At 46.3% G+C, this 19,930-nt stretch overlaps 1 protein-coding gene across 1 annotated transcript in view; it reads right to left on the reverse strand.

The window, feature by feature from the left end:
• The window catches only part of DNAH6 (dynein axonemal heavy chain 6), a 3,261,518-nt gene that overhangs the window by 1,661,709 nt on the left and 1,579,879 nt on the right, over positions 1-19,930 (reverse strand). Inside the window, 1 exon segment of the mRNA XM_029602297.1 lies at positions 14,416-14,573. Within this exon segment, the coding sequence (XP_029458157.1) occupies positions 14,416-14,573 (158 nt within the window).

The following is a 19,930-nucleotide window of genomic DNA, read 5'->3' on the forward strand; positions in this document are numbered from 1 at the left end:
TCTGAGGTACATGGAGCGGGAGAGGGCTTCTGCCCAAATCTGCGCAGCTTCCTGGCACAAAAGAAAGGAACCTGTGCACCCCTGCTTGTTTATGTACCACATGGCCACCTGGTTGTCCGTCTGAATCAAGATTACGTGGTTCGATAGGCAATCTTGAAAATTCATGAGAGCATATCGAATTGCTCGAAGTTCCAGGAAGTTGATCTGGTGTTTGGCTTCCTCTGGAGACCAGAATCCTTGGGTTTGTAAATTGTTTACATGAGCTCCCCAACCGACGTTGGAAGCATCGGTTGTGAGAATTATTTGAGGATCTGGTGGGTGAAAAGGCAAGCCCTGTAGGAGGTTGGATTGAGTTTTCCACCAGGCAAGAGACAGATGGAGTGCATCGGTGAAGCGAACAATGGAAGACAGAGGCTGAACAGCTTGGATCCATTGTGATCTGAGAGTCCATTGCATGACTCTCATGGCCAGGCGGGCCATGGGAGTCACATAAACTGAGGAGGCCATGTGTCCCAGGAGAATGAGGAATTGTCGAGCTGTTGCTGTGCGTTGAGACTGCAACTGGCAAGCTAAGGACACAAGGATTTGGACTCGTTGATGAGGAAGGAAGGCTTTTGCCTGTAAGGTATCCAAGTCTGCCCCAATGAAGGATAAGGTTTGAGATGGGATTAAGTAGGATTTCCCGTAATTGACAAGAAACCCTAGAGAAAGTAGTGTTTGAATTGTCAGGGTCAGGGAGGACCGAGCGATTTGCTGGGTTGGGGCCCTGATTAACCAATCGTCCAGATAGGGGTAGACATGGACACCTTCCTTCCTGAGAAATGCTGCAACTACCACGAGGCATTTGGTAAAAACTCGTGGTGCGGATGCCAGGCCGAAAGGGAGCACTCGGTATTGATAGTGATTTCGGCCTACTAAAAAACGGAGGTATTTGCGATGAGGTTGCGTTATCGCAATGTGAGTATAGGCGTCTTTTATGTCTAGAGAGCAGAGCCAGTCTCCTCTTTGCAGCAGAGGGAGAAGCGAGCCCAGGGTTACCATCTTGAACTTCTCTCTGTAAAGGTACTTGTTGAGGGCTCGTAAGTCCAGGATTGGTCGAAGTCCTCCTGACTTTTTTGGAATCAGGAAGTACCTGGAGTAGAACCCTAGTCCTTGTTGTGAGGGAGGAACGGGTTCTATAGCGTTTGACTGGAGGAGAAGGGAAACTTCCTGCTCTAGAAGAACAGAGTGATCGGTGAGTCCCCACGCCTGCATGGGTGGGAAATCCGAAGGAAGAGTCAGGAAGTTGAGGTGGTAACCATGTGCCATTATCGCTATCACCCATTGATCTGTGGTGATATGATGCCATTTTTCTAGAAAGTGGCTTAAGCGACCTCCTACTGGAATGGTTGGAAGAGGGATTTGGCAACTGCTCTCTAATTGAAAGTCAAAAACCCGATGCAGGGCCAGGTTGCGGAGCTGCTGTGGGCTTTTGTTTCCGAGACTAGCGAGGCTGAGATTTTTGGTAAGGCCTCGCAGACCTAGGCTTGGCTTGTGGGGGATAATACTTCCGTGGACGGAAGAAGGACTTTTTTGGGTCCTTCTTGAACGGCTGTTTAGAAGGTAAGTCAGAAGGAATGGATGAGAGTTGTTTAAGTGTCTCATGATGATCCTTCAATTCAGCAACAATTTGCTGAATTTGCTCACCAAATAAATTATCCCCTAGACAGGGCAGGTCAGAGAGCTTGTCCTGTACCTCCGGTCGAAGGTCAGATGACTTTAGCCAAGCCCAGCGTCTTGCAGAGATGGCGGTAGCAGAAAGTCTGGTGGAAGCATCAAAGATGTCATAAGCTGTTCTTATCTCATGCTTCCCAGCTTCAAAACCTTTATTTATAAGGGATTGAAGTTGTGGTTGGCACTGCTCTGGTAAAGTATCTGAGTACTCCTGTATCTGTTTAAAGATGACCCTATTGTATTGGGTCATATATAGCTGATAAGAAGCTATTCTAGAAGTTAGTATGGCTCCTTGGAATACTTTCCTACCTATACTATCTAGGAATTTATTTTCCTTAGTAGGAGGTATGGAAGAATGTGGCTTTATTCTTTTTGCTTTCTTTTGAGCTGATTCTACCACAACAGAGTGGTGGTCTAGCTGAGGTTTCTGAAAGCCAGGTGCTGACTGTAAAAGATAGGTAGAGTCAGCTTTCTTGTTTACTGGAGCAACAAATCCAGGAGATTCCCAATTCTTTTTTAGAAGGTCCAGAAAAACCTGATGAATTGGAATAGAAGTGATGACTTTAGGTGCATCCAAGATTTGGAGCAACTCCATCATCTGGTGCCTGTCATCTTGTTCTGATTGAAGCTGAAAAGGAACCAACTCCGACATTTCCTTCACGAAATTTATGAAAGAGAGGTCCTCAGGAGGAGAATGCTTTCTACTCCCCGCAGGAGAGGGTGGTGAAGGCAAATCATCGGTGTCTGTGGAGGTATCATCACCCCAGGTGTCGTAAGGATCAGGTTGCTGACCTGTGGGACCATGAGGGGGTTGGAAACCTGAAGGCCCCGGCTGAGGCTCCGAGAAACTCGAAGGAATCATCGGGGGTATCGAAAAGGTCCTCGATGGCACCGGTGCCTGCATCGGTGCCGGTGCCGGCATCGAAGGAATCGGTGTCGGCATCTATGGTATGGGTGCCGTCATCGAAATTCTCGATGGAGCTGATGTGCGTATCGCCCCCGTGGAATGCATCGGTGGCGAGGGACGACATGGTACCGATGGTACTACCCCCGAAGGGGGAATTCGGTACGGTGTTTCTCCACTCGAGGAGATAGCCATCTGAGACCCTGGTATCACCGGAGGAAGGGCAGTCATAAGCACTTCCTTCTGGGCAAGCAGCGGTGCCAGTGCTGCTGGAATCGGGTCGTGACCGGTTCCACTCTCGGTGTCGGAGGAGTCTGGAACCGTTGCATCGCCTTGTAGATGGCCTCCTGGACCAGCCGGTCCAGTTCTACCCGGAGACCTGGGGTAACAATACCCGGCTCCACGGGAGAGGGAGGCTGAGGCTGAGCCGGAGGGACCACCGTCATCGGTGGAGTCGCGGCTCCCAAACCCCGAAGGGGTGAGGGTTGCCTCGGTGTCTGCGAGACAGGAGTGGACGGTGCCACTTCTGGTCGAGACTTCGGAGGAGGAGGCTCGGACAGAACTGAGGCCGATGACTTTGATTCCTCGACGGTCCGAGACTTCTGACGTCGATGGCGATGTTTTTCCCTTCGATCCCCGCGATCTTCGGGGGAAGGGACGGGAGTCGATGGCCGCGGAGACGTCGATGGCAGCCGGTCACCGGGAGGCTGTCGACGATGGTGAAACTTCGACGGTGCCGGTTCCGATGACGTTGATGCAATCGATGGCGTCAGAGTGTGGGCATGGAAAAGGAGTCCCATTTTCTCCATTCTGGCTTTGCGACCTTTTGGTGTCATTAGGGCACATTTGGTGCAAGTCAGGACATCATGCTCACTCCCTAAACACAAAACACAGACTCTATGTGGGTCTGTGATGGACATAGTTTGTGTACAGTCCGGGCACCGACGGAACTCCGACGCCATGGCCATGGGCCAAAAATTTAGCCCCGGGACGGTCGACTGCCAACAGGCCTCGAGGGCCAAACTCGATGGTAGTCGACAAAAACGACGGCAAAAACTTACCGAAGTACTGCGGAGCAAACCTTGAAGAGGGGAGACCCCTGAGGGGCAAATTTTTCTTCAAGAAATTAGTTGAAGAAATTCCTGTCAGGAATGTGGTAAGAGCTCCTTAACCGCGTGGCTACTGCTGCGTGGAAAAAAGAAGACTGAAGGGAGACCCTTGCTGGCTGCAGGGTTAGTGCCGTGCTGGGCATGCGCAGTAGGGGTCAGTCAAAGTTCCTGAAACTTTGACAGACGTTTTCCGTGGTTGGGCTCCATCCTCGATGTCACCCATTTGTGAGGACAACCATCCTGCTTGTCCTGTGAGAAATAATAGAGTTCTAAGGAAGACAAAATCAATGAATATATGAAAGTTTGTAAAACTATTTTCTTTAGGACAGAAAAATGAATCCAGAACAAGTTGGTTATGCACCTGTACCAGCAGATAGGGACAGAGCAAAGCTGACATCACAGTAAATATACCCCTACAGTGACATCAGTCTGCCAGTATTCTATACAAAAGCTAATTGTGGACAGACTAACAAAAACTTGATTAATAACAGATTACCAATCCAGCACTCAGCCAACAGGAAACATGAAGCTCAAACAAAGAATGTATTAACACTAATCTAGGATTAACACTTACCAGTAACCCCCAGAACACAAAGCCACGCAGAAGGACAATAGCACATTCATTCAGCAGCTAAGAGCAGGAAGCTAGATTCATCTGCCTGTCCTAAAGAAAAGGAAATGTTATGGCCACCGGCCACAGCTGCTCGCAGCCGGTTCATCTCACATCATGCCATGCTTGGTTCTCTACTGCCAGTGCACTCACGGCTGTGGCCAGTTGCTCCCGCTGCGTTCCTCCTGGCTCCCTGTGCTCCACATGGCGGCTGGGATGCCGTCGACCAGCGTTCTGACCCTGGACCTCCCTAGGCGCACGTGTGCGCCATCTGTCCTCCCTTTAAAGGGCCAATGGCGGGACCCTCAGGCTCATCCCCGGCTGATGACATCACAGGCCTGGGACATTTAAGATCTACCTCCAGCCTTCACTAACCGACTTGGCAACGAGTTCCCTGGTTCCTTTCTGGTGCTTGCTCCAGTATCCGGACCTGTTGTTTCCTGCTCTACGGATCCCTGCGCTTCTCATTGGTATCCTGTTTCAGTACTACTTCACCTGGGACTCTGTCTCTGCGCTTCTTGCTCGTTCGGGCCTTTCTCAGCGATACTTCATCTGGGACCCAGCCTCTGCGTTTCCTGCTCCTCGGGGCCTGGCTCAGCACTACACCTGGGACCCAGTCTCTTTGCTTTCTGCTCCTCGGGGCGTGCCTCAGCGCTACCATACCTGGGACCCTGTATCCACGCTGCATGCTCCTCGGGACCTGACTCAGCACTTCTACATCGGAATTCCTACTTCAGTGCTGTCTCTCTTCAAGACCTGGCTCAGTGCTGTGACATTACTGGACTGTGTCTCTGTGCTACTACTCTACTTGTAATTGCTACAGTGGATACCCTGCTCTAGCCCTACTTCAGCATATCAGGATACAAGCCTACTTATGCAGCTCCTCTCCTCAGGGGCACTCCCACGTGGTCCTGCCCCATTGTCGTTGGAACTGCAGTGGCCTTTCACCCCAGGAGGCCTTCTATCCCTTTCCCTCCAAGAGTACCTCGGTCTTGGATTATACTTAACCTTACTAACACTCCTCAGGGCATAGCTCAGCGCTACCATACCTGGGACCCTGTCTCCATGTTGCCCACTCCTTGGGACCTGACTCAGCACTTCTACATCAGAGTTCTTACTTCAGTGCTGTCTCTCTTCAAGACCTGGCTCAGTGCTGTTACATTACTGGACTGTGTCTCTGTGCTACTACTCTACTTGTACCTGCTACAATGGATCACCCGCTCTAGCCCTACTTCAGCATATCAGTATACAAGCCTACTTCTGCATCTCCTCTCCTCAGGGGCACTCCCACGTGGTCCTGCCCCATTGTCGTTGGAACTGCAGTGGCCTTTCACCCCAGGAGGCTTTCTCTCCCTTTCCCTCCAAGAGTACTTCTGTCTTGGACTATACTTAACCTTACTAACACTCCTTGTCTCCAGTCGCCTCCTCTCTCAAGGACCAGCAACACAGAGGTGCACCTAAGACCAGTCGGCCCCGGCACCCAAGGGCTCAACCTGTGGGGAATGAGGGCCGGTACTTGCGAAGTTCCTGTTTACCTCTGTTCCCAGGCAGCCTCGCCTCCTGATGGTGGGGACCTGTGGGGCTCAACCCCTCAGGTAGCATTAACCCCACCTTGGGCCAAGGGTCCATAAATCCTAACAGGAAATTATCAGGTAAGTAGTAACTTCTCTTTTCTTAGTGTCTAGATAGATGAATCGAGAACCAGTGGGATGTATCCAAGCTACTCCCGAGGGCGGGAGGCTGCCCACGGTCCAGCCAAAGCCACACATGCAAAGGCTGCATCCTCCCAGGCCTGCACATCCAGACGATAATACCTGGAAAAGGTGTATAAAGAGGACCATGTTTCAGCTCGGCAATTGTCGACAGGAAACAACAATCTATCTTCCATCCATGACACTGCCTGAGGCCTAGTAAAATGAGCTGTTTAGTATCCATGACTGCCTCCTTAATCAAGTGAGCTATTGTAGCCCGCAAAGCCGGCTTGCTCTTTTTATTTCCACTGTAGAAGACAAACAGGTGATCCATTTTCCTGAGCGGTCTAGAAATCTCAGATACTTCATGATATGTCTCTTAACATCCAAGGGTTGCAACAGGCAATACTCGTCTGCATCTCTCTCCCTATCTAGAGATGGCAGGGAAATGGACTGATTCAACTGAAAATCTGAGACCACTTTTGGCAATAAAGGAAAGAACAGTACATAGCTGTATCACCCCTGGAGTCACTCTGAGTGAACCAATCAACTTTCTGGCTGTTCCCTGCAGAATGTTGATTGGTTCACTTGTCTTTCGCGCCTTTTACTCTGTTAAAAACCTCTGTGTAAGGTGTATAGACGCGCTCCCTGTCAAATTTCATGTGGATATGCTTTAGGTATGTAAATATATATTTTTGTACATTTGAAATTGTTATATTTGACTGTTGGTTGGTCATGGTTCATCCCTTTACATAGTCCGTTTTTTATATATTCTATTTTCAGAACTGTTGATTTAAGAACATAAGAACATAAGAAAATGCCATACTGGGTCAGACTAAGGGTCCATCAAGCCCAGCATCCTGTTTCCAACAGTGGCCAATCCAGGCCATAAGAACTGGCAAGTACCCAAAAACTAAGTCTATTCCATGTTACCATTGCTAATGGCAGTGGCTATTCTCTAAATGAACTTAATAGCAGGTAATGGACTTCTCCTCCAATAACTTATCCAATTCTTTTTTAAACACAGCTATACTAATTGCACTAACCACATCTTCTGGCAACAAATTCCAGAGTTTAATTGTGCTTTGAGTAAAAAAGAACTTTCTCCGATTAGTTTTAAATGTGCCCCATGCTAACTTCATGGAGTGCCCCCTAGTCTTTCTATTATCCGAAAGAGTAAATAACCGATTCACATCTACCCGTTCTAGACCTCTCATGATTTTAAACATCTCTATCATATCCCCCCTCAGCCATCTCTTCTCCAAGCTGAAAAGTCCTAACCTCTTTAGTCTTTCCTCATAGGGGAGCTGTTCCATTCCCCTTATCATTTTGGTAGCCCTTCTCTGTACCTTCTCCATCGCAATTATATCTTTTTTGAGATGTGGCGACCAGAATTGTACACAGTATTCAAGGTGGGGTCTCACCATGGAGCGATACAGAGGCATTATGACATTTTCCATTTTATTCACCATTCCCTTTCTAATAATTCACAACATTCTGTTTGCTTTTTTGACTGCCGCAACACACTGAACCGACAATTTCAATGTGTTATCCACTATGACGCCTAGATCTCTTTCTTGGGTTGTAGCACCTAATATGGAACCCAACATTGTGTAATTATAGCATGGGTTATTTTTCCCTATATGCATCACCTTGCACTTATCCACATTAAATTTCATCTGCCATTTGGATGCCCAATTTTCCAGTCTCACAAGGTCTTCCTGCAATTTATCACAATCTGCTTGTGATTTAACTACTCTGAACAATTTTGTGTCATCTGCAAATTTGATTATCTCACTCGTCGTATTTCTTTCCAGATCATTTATAAATATATTGAAAAGTAAGGGTCCCAATACAAATCCCTGAGGCACTTCACTGTCCACTTTCTTCCACTGAGAAAATTGTCCATTTAATCCTACTCTCTGTTTCCTGTCTTTTAGCCAGTTTGCAATCCACGAAAGGACATCGCCACCTATCCCTATCTACTGTCCCTCCCGACGCAGCCTTGGCGAAACACAGGACCGTGTCGGGGACTTATTGAGTTACGCTGATAGAAAGCTTACTATAAAGCAGTTGAGTTGCTGGAATATAAGAATAATAAAGAACAATTGTTGAATGCCTATGGACTATGCAATATTTCTGCACTTATCGTGGTGGTAATTTAGTTGCTGAGTGCAGCTTGGCTCTGTTGGTTTGAAGACTACTCTTAGCCAGGTTTACTATCCAACCGACTCCTACAGCAAAGATATCACCTTGTTCGACACCAGGAGGCTCTCTTCCAGAGACTTGGCCTGAATCAGCCAGATACAAGTATGGGTGTACCAGAATCCCATCCTTTCTCAACTGTGACACCACCGCCACCATAATCTTGGAAAAAATTCTGGATGTGGTGGCCAGACCAAAAGACAGTGCTTGAAACTGATAATGACATCCAAAAACCATGTATCGCAGAAAATATTGGTGCTCTAGCCAGATGGGAATATGCAGGTATGGCTCGGTGTTGTGTCCGTCGCTGCCCAAAGTCTCTGCTTCGCCCACCTTACCTCGTTGGTGACTCCCTCCGAGGTTGATGGAAGGCTGACTGCTGCGGCGTCTTCTGGCCATCCTCCTCCGGCGTTCCCGGACCGACTCGATGCTGCAAGCCGCCATGTTGATTAGATCCCTAAGGGCGTGCGAGCGCGCACGGCCCGACTGATGTACCAGCGTTGGCGCGAACCTCAGGGGCGTCCCCCTGAGATGACGTCACCAGCTCCAGATATTTAAGGTCTCAGTTTTCGCTAACAAGACAAGTTAGCAAGGGGTTCACTTCCTACTGGTCGCTGCAGATGGGATTCGCTCTCCGCAACCCTAGCTATTCTGCCTCCTCTGACTTCACTAGAGATACCCGCTCCTCGGGGGGCTCGCTCTCTCTTTTTCTTTTCAGGTCGCAGTGCAGAACCGGTACTCGCTCCTCAAGGGCCCACGTCCCAGACTTGCTCCTGGATACCACTTCTGCTAAGAAGTCATCACTGCTTCAACATCAGTGAGTTTCCATCTATCTCTCAGAGCTTTCCCTGGGTCCAGGTACTTGCTCCTCGAGGGCTAATGCATACCATCTCCCAGGCTGCCTTAAGAGACTAATGTGTGAGTGTTACCATCAAAGACTAGTTCCAGAACGTTGCATATACTGCCTATTCACTTTCTTAGTTTCTCTACAGCTCAGCCACTCTGGGATCGCTGTTCCAACACCTGAGGGACTACAACCCAGCCGGGCACTTCCAGCTCACTACTGCCACCTTTGGTGGTTTAATGTATTGCTTCTAAGAAGTCTTTGTTGCTTAACATCAGTGAGTCTTATCTATCTCTCAGAGCTTTCCCTGGAACCAGGTACTCGCTTCTCGAGGGCCTAATGCATACCAACTCCTGGGCTGCCTTAAGAGACTATTGTGTGAGGGTTACCATCAAGGACTTTTCCTGAACTCTGCATATACTGCCTATTCACTTTCTTAGTTTCTCTACAGCTCAGCCACCCTGGGATCGCTGTTCCAATACCTGAGGGACTACAGCCCAGCCGGGCGCTTCCAGCTCACTACTGCCACCTCTAGTGGTTTACTATATTGTCTAATAAAAGAACTAGTGTGTGTCTGTCTCTTCACTAAGCCTGACCAGTGGGCCCTCTCGGGATTTCCCCCGAGGGTGTGGTCATCTGCCACTGGTCCAAGGATCCACCCACAACTATTCTAAATAACAACAGATTGCTATTACCAGCATTAACAACAGAGATTTATGACAGATTGCTAACTCCCAGCTTTCACCACAGAGCTTTGTTAACAGATTTCCAACATGTTTCTAACACTCGGACAGATTCAAGGAGGTCAGAAACTACCCCAACTGCACGGCCATATCACTGAGTGCAAGGTTTCCATACAAAAATGAGTCACCCGCAAATAACAGAAGACTCCTTTGAGATACAGGATGGGTCAAAAAGAGTCCTCCTTTTAGGGCACAATGAAATAAATGCAATATCGGCCTGTATTTTCTTTAGACGTGGGCATAGCCCTCAGACTGAGGAGCTTTGACAATCTACACTCCACTGATGCCTCTTCTGCAGGGAGTGGCAAGGAGACACCATGAACATTTTCCGAGGAACACTGAGAAATACCAAAGCATATACATCTCGTATCACCTCCAAGACCCACTGGTCTGACGTGATTTTGACCCACCTCTGATATAAATTGAGAGAGGCGACCCCCTATCTCCTGTTCCTGGGGGTGGGTCGGCACACCTTCATTGGGAGGCTTGGGGAGTTCCACTGCCTCAGCCTGTGCCTTGTCTGGGCTGTCTGGGACAAAAGGACTGAGACCTACCAAAAGGTTGAGGCCTCTGAAAGGCTGCTCTTCTGTAGGGTGAAAACTCTTGAATCCTCTAGCATGACCTCTCATGCTAAAGGAGTGCAGCATCTGCTTCTTATCCCTTGGCAACCAAGGAACCTGGGACTCGCTCCACTTATTGGCCATTTTCTCCAACTCACTCCCAAACAAGAGCGAGCCTTTACAGGGCAATTTCGTAAGGATAGCCTTGGAGGTTGCATCAGCCGACCAATTTCTCAGTCATAACTGGAGTCTGGCTGCTATTACTGAAGCCACCCCTCTGACTGAGGTGCGGACCAAATCACAGCCTTTATCTGAGAAAAAGGCTGGCTCCGTTAGTGCTCTGGAATTCACATTAGATTGATTGACCTCCTGAGAGAGAAATAAACAGGAGCGAGCCACCAGGGAGCATCAAGAAGCTATCTGCAAGGTCATTGTCAATGCTTCAAATGCTTATTTAAGGACGGCCTCAATCCTTCTATCCTGCACGTCCTTAAAGTCCACTCCTCCCTCTATGGGATAGTCATCCACTTGGAAACAGCATACACAAGCGCGTCTACTTTTAGAAAACGCAACCGCTCTCTAGCCACTGAATCCAAGACTCGTCCTCCTTTGAAATTAGCTTCCGGGGTACCCCAATCAAGATCAATCAATTCTTGAATGGCCTCCATAACAGGGAAAAAGCAAGAGGCGTTACGCAAACAAATCAAAATGGGATTTTTCTTTGGCTCAGACATGAATCAGCCCCAGTGACTCCCAGCATCTTTAATGTCTGGGAAATCAGAGTCGGTAACTCATCTCTATGAAAGAACCGCAACGTAGTCCTATATGGTTCCAATCCCGGAGGAATTTCTCCATTCTCCAGAGAGTAAGGATCAGCTTCATCATCAGTGTCATACTGATTCCCTATAGGGAAGACCAGTTACCTATCTAGGTGTACTTTGGTGCTTAACCGCAACACCAAGCATTAGGGAGTTCACCCCCTGCGACTCTGGCCTGGCAAGACTGGTTGGGGCCGAAGACTGTGCCTGAAGAAAGGATTGCAATCCTTGAAAAATTCCACCAAGAAAAGGCAGAAGGATCCATGCGAAAGCCAGGAGGCACTTTTCCTGTGCCACTGAACTACCTTCCCCTGCTGATGAACCAGTTAAGGGAGTTCCAAAGTCAGGCGCCTCTTCTGACATGTCTTTACCCAGGCCCTCATCAGGCTGGGAAAAACCGGGCTTAGTAAAATCAGACAATTCTCCATGAGCCTCCAAGCAGCACTGGCACAAGTTAGAGGGAACATCTGGCTGAGATGCCCGAACATGACAATGGGTAAGGTGCTTAGGATTCTTAGCTATAGGTGACATCAGTCAGTCAGTATACTTAACAGGTGACTGAAAGGTGTGCGTTCAGCTGAAATTGCGCTGTAAATAATAGGCATCCAAACTTTAGGTATCCAGAATTTAAGCGCGCAACACTGTGCCTTGCAGAGCACCCAAAAACTGAGCACCCTCAATGCTGCCCATATTGTGTAAAGGAAAGCGCGTGCCTAAATTAGACACCACTACCAACTGGATGCCCAATTAGGCATCCAACTAAGCATCCACAAACTGGGCACACAACTGGATGCCCAGCTGGATGCACTCGCACAAACCAACAGGCCTGACGAGGGCAGCCTAATGCACAGGCAAATGTGCAAAAACACTGCCATGGCCTACTACACAGTGCACAGAAAAAAGCCTATGAGCAGGGCCTAGTCCAAAAGGGCTGATCCACCCACCAAGTTGCCCACGTCTTTTAAACTCCCTCGGAGGCGGGATCAAACTTCGGATCAGTGTGCTGGGCATGGAGACCAGAGGAGAAAACCCTACAAAATAATCCTCCTTCTCTGTTCTCTGTTTTGTTTTGTTTTTTAAGCTTTATCTGAGCTCAGCCCATCCCGGCTGAGTACAAAGTTGGTCTTTGGCTGCTGGGGGAGAGGGCATATACAGTCATCACCACGCTTGACTTCCTGCACCCACTGCCTTTCAGGTGTTTCAACAGCTAAGTCCACCCTGGCTGAAAAACCAACTACCAGATCAAGGAACTCATTTGAGGGACCACAGAAATCACCTCAGGAATTCTCAACTGGGGGAGGGACCATTTGGTATCACCGCAGGAGAGCAGGGCAAATTAAATGTTTTTTCTTTCTCCTTCTAAAACTCAAAGTGATCCCCAGTAGGGAGATGCACGCCCACCATCTGCTAGAGATGGAGAATACTGGTGGGCTGATGTCACTGCAGGGTATATATACTGTCATGACAGCTTTGCTCCATCTCCCATCTGCTGGTAGAGGAGCATAACCCACTGGTTCTGGATTCATCTACCTGGATGCTAAGAAAGGGTGCAATATATATGTTGAATAAAGAGACTGAAAGATCTGATCCCTGAGGAACTCCCATATTAAGACAAAACATTTCAGATTTGTTTTATGATTTTATAACCCTGATAATGGCTATTTTGAACCAAAATATTACCCCAATTTGGGCAGCTTATGATTGAGCTGGAAGCCCATAAAGACCAGGAAAATGTTACTAGATGAAAATGATGAATAAACACATTTGAAAGAAAAGAAAAACAAAATATCAATGACAGTGAAAAAAAATCCTGCTTAGAAAATTTAGCATTCCTTATTGTAAAAATACTAAATAATATAGCTTCATATAATACCAGTATGTTATTAAAAGTATATTAGGGAAAATTCAAAAAGAATCATATGCAAAATCTAAAGATGGGCTAAAATATTACAATTCAGATTGCATACTTCCACTACTACTACTATATAGCGCTACTCGATGTACACAGAAGAGGCAGTCCCTTCTCGGTAGAGCTTACAATGTAATCAAAACTCGTGCCTTGAATTCGGGTATTGCTGTTCAGGCACAGGTTTTTTTAGATCTTGGATCTTATATAAATGATTTGGGAAAAACAAAATAAAAGTTACGCTCCAGTTTAATGTTTTGGCTGGCAGCGGGATGTCCCATGACCAGCCACACTCACTCCCATCATCGCGGCTCCCATGCCGCCAAGATGTCATCTTACCGTACCAACCTGGAGCCTCCTAGACATGCATGCACACAGCATGGCACTTCTTAAAGGCTCCACGGTAGGAAAACCCTCAGATGGCACACTCTAGGGACGTCATGCAATGGGGTATTTAAACTCCCACTGTGCTATGACGACGTCTCAGCAACAGGTTCTCTTGCTCCTGCAGTGCATGTTGCTATTGCTGTCTTTTGCTCGCCTTGCCTTGTCTCTCCATTTTCCTTGCCGTGCCTTGCCTTACTTGTTTCACTCGTGTCTTGGTTCCTTGTCTGTCCATCTCTGCCTGACTCCTGGATTTGACCCTGGCTTTGGCCCTTAACTATGCCCTTGGACTGCTGCCTGCCCTGACCTCAGCCTGAAACTTGACCCTGCCTGATTTTCATATGGTCCAGCCGCAGCCTGGACCCCAATGCTACCTGACCTCTGCCTGCTCCAACCTCAGCCCAGACCTCAATACTGTTTGCTTGCTGCCTGCTCTGACCTCAGCTTGCTACTCGACTTCATTTGACCGTTTCTTTCAGGCCATTGCCTAATCCCTGCTGGCTCCTGGAACCCAAGGGCTAACCTGCGGAGAACAGGGCTGGTGTAGGTCAGGCCCTAGACCCAATCCTTGCAGGAGTGAGTCCATCTGCTGTTGGAGTAGGCCTAATTCATTCGCCTGCTAGGCTGCATCAACCAAGCCATAGACCAAGGACTCACATCCATGACATCTAGATTGTATAAGGGACTTTTAGATTTTCTTTTGAGGTTCCTGGATTGTTTTTATTCAATCGGTGACTCCAGTTCCCAAAACACAACCATCCTTCAATATTTGCATCATGTGGCTTTGATCATAATTTTGAATATGTATATTTTTCTAGTTTCTAACTCAAAAATATTTGAAGTATCCAAAAACATTACGTTTTTGTGCATTATTGCACAATTAAAATAATTTTGAGTCACCATATTATACAATAGACCATAGAATAACCTGTATTTCCTTCCAAAAAAGCTTTTCCCGGTCATAAAATCCTCCAAAATCTTGGAATTGTCGCAGTAACTCAATTGGTGGCTGGGATCCATACCGATCCAATTTTGGCATGTTTAAATCATCTACAAAAATAATAATTCTCTTGTTTCCTGGCGCTCCTAGAAAAAGGAAAAGAAGAAGTAATTAAATTATTGTTGGTAACATTCACTAATGTTTTCAAACTGTAAAGTAAAATAATAGAAATCTATAATTCACATTTTTTTAATTCAGCATCCAGCAACAAAGGGTTGATTTTGCTAGATATCAGGTAGCTATAAATATTTATGAGGGTCAACACATACCTTATACTGGCTGAAAGGGCCCATCAATAATGATGGGCTACTAAGGCAAGTTCACCCAAGCACTGTCTCAACTTTCATCTCAACGTTTTATTGATTAATAATTTATCCATATACTGTTTTCACTTTTTATAATCCATTTTTCCAGAAGTTAACTCTCAATAAATAACAGACGTGTGTGCCAGACATTCACTTTTTCACACACCCTCATTATGTTCCAGATAGTCACTGTTGCAGATAAATCTTTCAGTGACATACAAAATTCTGTTTCACACAGACTCCTGTTTTCTCACCCATAGTCTTTCAGACACCCTCAATCTGTATACCACTGTACTTATTTATTTAGCCATTTTATAATACCATCGTTCCAAGTGAAGATCACAATGGTTTACATTTACATCATGACATAAATATTATAAGTAGCCAATTACAGTAATTCAAAGTGATATATATCATATATTTAGTGATGGATACAGACATTGTTTAGTGTGGTCATGGAAGGAGAGGTATACAGGGATGAGGTAGCAGGGAAGAGGAAACATTTTTATCACATGAGTAGTTAAGAGGTGCTAATGGGAGTTAGGGGAGAGGGATGAGAGGTGTTAGCTGGTGGCATATAGAGAAGGGGTTTGAGAGCAGGTGTATCAGATATACATCTTAGGGCTGGAATACAAAGGTAATGGTGATGAAATATTTTATTGGTTTTTGGAAAATGTATAAGTTTTAAATTATTGGATGTTATTCTATTTGTCAGATATTTTGAAATATTATTTTTATTAGTATGGTTCTACTTCTATTGATGATTTATATTTCCTGATTTTATTTATCAGGAATTGTAATGTTTCTTTTAGTCCATTTTGCACTGCATAAATAGTCTGATTTGTTGCGATTTGTAGTTCAGTTATTGTACATTTCAATTAATACTTATGGTCACTTTATTCTTTGTCTTTTGCATGGATGATGGAGTTGACATATTCTTCAAGTGTGTAAATTCTGGGTAGGGGCTGCTCTGGCTAGCATAATCCATCCCACACTTTACTCGCAATTCCTGGTGGGACTCTTTTTACAGGAGGAAGTTCTTGCTTATGGTCCAGACGATATTGCAATATTCCCAGTGGGACGGATTTTAAAAGCTCTAAGTGCGTAAATTGACTTACACGTGCTGGGCCTATTTTATAAAGGCCCGGTGACCCGTGTAAAGTCCTGGGGCTTTACAAAAGAGGCGGGGTGGGGGGTGAGGTGGGGGTGGGGCCAGAGGCCTCCGGCACAGTGGCCATTTGCCACTGTGTCAGAAGATTGCATGCCGGCATGTGCATTTTATAAAATTGGGCGTACATGTGTGCGCGCCGGGTAGCGTGTGCACATGTACGCCCACGCATATTTTTTTAAATCTACCCCGGTGTGAGTATGAACTGTAAGTGCTTCTCATGAGGTGAGAGGCTGAAATGAGTAGACAGGACCAGATCTGGGTGTTAAATAAAAGTTTATAGATTAATAATTTTTTATTTATGTCCACCAGTCAAAAATGTTGAGTTTACATCTGACTGATGGTAGTACAAATATAATTCTGGGTAGGTAGGTGTCTTTCTCCAGGCATCTGGGTAGAGTTAATTTTAAATGTGTTAACTCTCCCTGGAGCTGTGAGAGAATTCTAGTGGAGGGGTTCCCAACTTTATTTCAAAAATCCTACCTTTAAACATCGTCTCCTCAATCAGCCTAAACTGGTACTTTGGTGTGTGGAGATCCGACTGGGGTCTCCTGCTCTTGTTCTTCTGTCCATTACTTACTGATATTTCTGAGAGATTTCTCTTGGGGAAATATCAGTGGGATCAAGCTAGCTCTCAGCACTGCAAATCCAGTGGCGAAAGGAGAACCAAAATCTCCCCACACTGTTAAAGTCTGGGAAACAACAGATCGGTTAGCCTGACTTCAGTGCCAGGAAAAATAGTGGAAAGTGTTTTAAGCATCAAAATCAAAGAACATCTAGAAAGACATGGTTTAATGGATCAAAGTCAGCATGGCTTTACCCAAGGTAAGTCTTGCCTCACAAATATGCTTCACGTTTTTGAAGGAGTTAATAAACATGTGGATAAAGGTGAACCAGTAGATGTAGTGCACTTGGATTTTCAGAAGGCATTTGACAAAGTTCCTCATGGGAGGCTTCTAGGAAAAGTAAAAAGTCATGGGATAGGTGGTGATGTCCTTTCATTGATTACAAACTGGCTAAAAGACAGGAAACAGAGAGTAGGATTAAATGGACAATTTTCTCAGTGGAAGGGCGTGGGCAGTGGAGTTCCTCAGGGATCTGTATTGGGAGCCTTACTTTTCAGTATATTTATAAATGATCTGGAAAGAAATACGACGAGTGAGGTAATCAAATTTGCAGATGATACAACATTGTTCAGAGTAGTTAAATCACAAGCAGATTGTGATAAATTGCAGGAAGACCTTGTGAGGCTGCAAAATTGGGCATCAAAATGACAGATGAAATTTAATGTGAATAAGTGCAACGTGATGCATATAGGAAAAAATAACCCATGCTATAGTAACACAATGTTAGGTTCCATATTAGGTGCTACCACCCAAGAAAGAGATCTAGGCGTCATAGTGGATAACACATTGAAATTGTCGGTTCAGTGTGCTGCGGCAGTCAAAAAAGCAAACAGAATGTTAAGAATTATTAGAAACAGAATGTTGAATAAAACGGAAAATGTCATAATACTGTCATAATGTCATAATACTGTGTACAATTCTGGTTGCATCTCAAAAAAGATATAGTTGCGAAGGAGAACGTACATAGAAGGGCGACCAAAAAGATAAGGGGAATGGAACAGCTCCTCTATGAGGAAAGACTAAAGAGGTTAGGACTTTTCAGCTTGGAGAAGAGAAGGCTGAGGGGGGATATGATAGAGGTGTTTAAAAATTATGAGAGGTCTAGAATAGGTAGATGTGAATTGGTTATTTACTCTTTCGGATAATAGAAAGACTAGGGGGCACTCCATGAAGTTAGCATGTGGCACATTTAAAACTAATCGGAGAAAGTTCTTTTTCACTCAACGCACAATTAAACTCTGGAATTTGTTGCCAGAGGATGTGGTTAGTGAAGTTAGTATAGCTATGTTTAAAAAAGGATTGGATAAGTTCTTTTAATTAAGTTGACTTAGAACATAGCCACTGCTATTACTAGCAACAGTAACATGGAATAGACTTATTTTTTGGGTACTTGTCAGGTTCTTATGGCCTGGATTAGCCACTGTTGGAAACAGGATGCTGGGCTTGATGGACCCTTGGCCTGACCCAGTATGGCATGTTCTTATGTTCTTAAATACTTTAAAGTTTAAATTGATACATCTTCTACCTTAAGTGTCTCTCGCAGCAGGTTTCATCACTGGTGCTTGCCTACCTATGGTTTAGAATAGGTTTTCAGGTCTTTGGTCCCGTGTAGAGATCCCTTTCACCCCAAAAGGGTATCAGGCTTAAAAATCTATATCTCTTCAAATTAGTAGTGTTATGCTCAGGCTTGTGGACCCTTGGCCGACGAAAGGATGGAATACCTTTCGGAGGGTCCGTAGGCTCTCTCGTCGGGTGGCGAGGCAGAACAGGAGGCAGGACCAGTTGACCCTTGGCACTGGGGGCTGAGGAGAACACGGAGACGATGAAGAGCCGAGATGAGGCGCTGTGTCTTCACCACTGGTGGTCTGTGGTCCCCCCGAGAGGAGCCCGTAGGGACCCGACCGCTGGGACTTAGGTGGACCTAGGGAGGTCAGGCAATGGTGCAAAGGCCAACTGGAGCTTCGCCCTGGAAGCCCACAGTTCCCCCAGGAGGAGCCCGTAGGGACCTGGGCCGCTGGGACTTGGAGACGGAGTCTTGAAGAAGTCCTAGGTCGAGTACCAGAGGGTCAACGCTAACCAGTCCGAAGTCGTGTACCAGAGAATCACCGCTTGCCAAGCCAAGGTCAGGAACCAGAGAATCACCATAAGCCAATCCGAAGTCAGGAACCAGAGAATCTCCGTAAGCCAATCCGAAGTCAGGAACCAGGAACACCAAGACGAAACAGGAACCAGCATCCAAGCACAAGGAACTCACCGAAGCAAGCAGACTAGACAGCGTTGGGACATTGCCGAGTCAAGGAATGAGCAGAGGAAGTCTCCTTATATACTTCCTCTGCTCAGGCTCCTAAGGAACAGCTGTGGTAAATTTAAGGGATCAGGTCCCTTTAATTCTAATGAAGAGGCACGGCCTCGCGTCTAAAGATGGCGGCGGCCATCTTTGAATCTCTCCGCAGAGGAAGGGCTGCAGGAACGGCGCAGGAGCAGAGCAGGGACGGCTCTTCGCCACGCGGTCAGGCCGGGGAGCTGCGCCAGGCACCGGGTCAGGGGTTTCCCGACGTTGTCGCGGCGGACCGCCGCCACAGAGGAGGTAGGGGAGCGCGGTCGTGTCGTCCTACGACCGCGGAGCACAACAATAGAAGGACCCTCCGGCAGGGAGTGCACTGGGAGGTGTTACATCTAAAAGAAAATCTTTTAGTGTGAAGCTGGGAAGCCTCATCAGAGTGTAATAAGCAGACATCCTACTCTTCCCTTGCTTCCCCAAATTGATCCTAATGTGACTTAAAATGGCTGGGTTAAATAGTCTTCAGGCATCTAATCCAGACATTCCAGGTGGGAGGGACTGAGGGGTATATATGGCTTTTTAATAGCGTGTTATATACAGGGACAGTGACATCTGGTAGCCAGACTGGGGGGTCTGCCATACTCTCTTCCCCCAAAAGAAATTGCTTGAGGAAGGACCCTTGCTCACAAACAATTTGTAGAGACAGACGCAGACAAAAATACAAATATAAGATGTTATACAATCTCACCACTAGGGGAAGCTCCTTCTCTAGGGAACTATGACCAGCATAGCTTAGAGAATGTGTGTCTTACATAAAATACAAAACACATATAAAAATACTTCACAGAACAAACATATCTTATGGCCATGTACTCCTGCAGAATGAGTAGTGGTAAGTGGAACTGGGAGCCAGCGCTGCCACTGCTGGAAATATAAGGATGCTGTCTCCATCCAAAGATGAAGTAGATGCTCTCAATATTGGATAAGCAAAATCTCCAACCTCCATCCCTGTGAAAAAAGCCATTAGATCTTTCCCTTTTCAATCTTTTCCCAGTAATAGTGA

Source organism: Rhinatrema bivittatum, chromosome 1 (assembly GCF_901001135.1).
Source record: "Rhinatrema bivittatum chromosome 1, aRhiBiv1.1, whole genome shotgun sequence".
Taxonomy (NCBI): Eukaryota; Metazoa; Chordata; class Amphibia; order Gymnophiona; family Rhinatrematidae; genus Rhinatrema; species Rhinatrema bivittatum.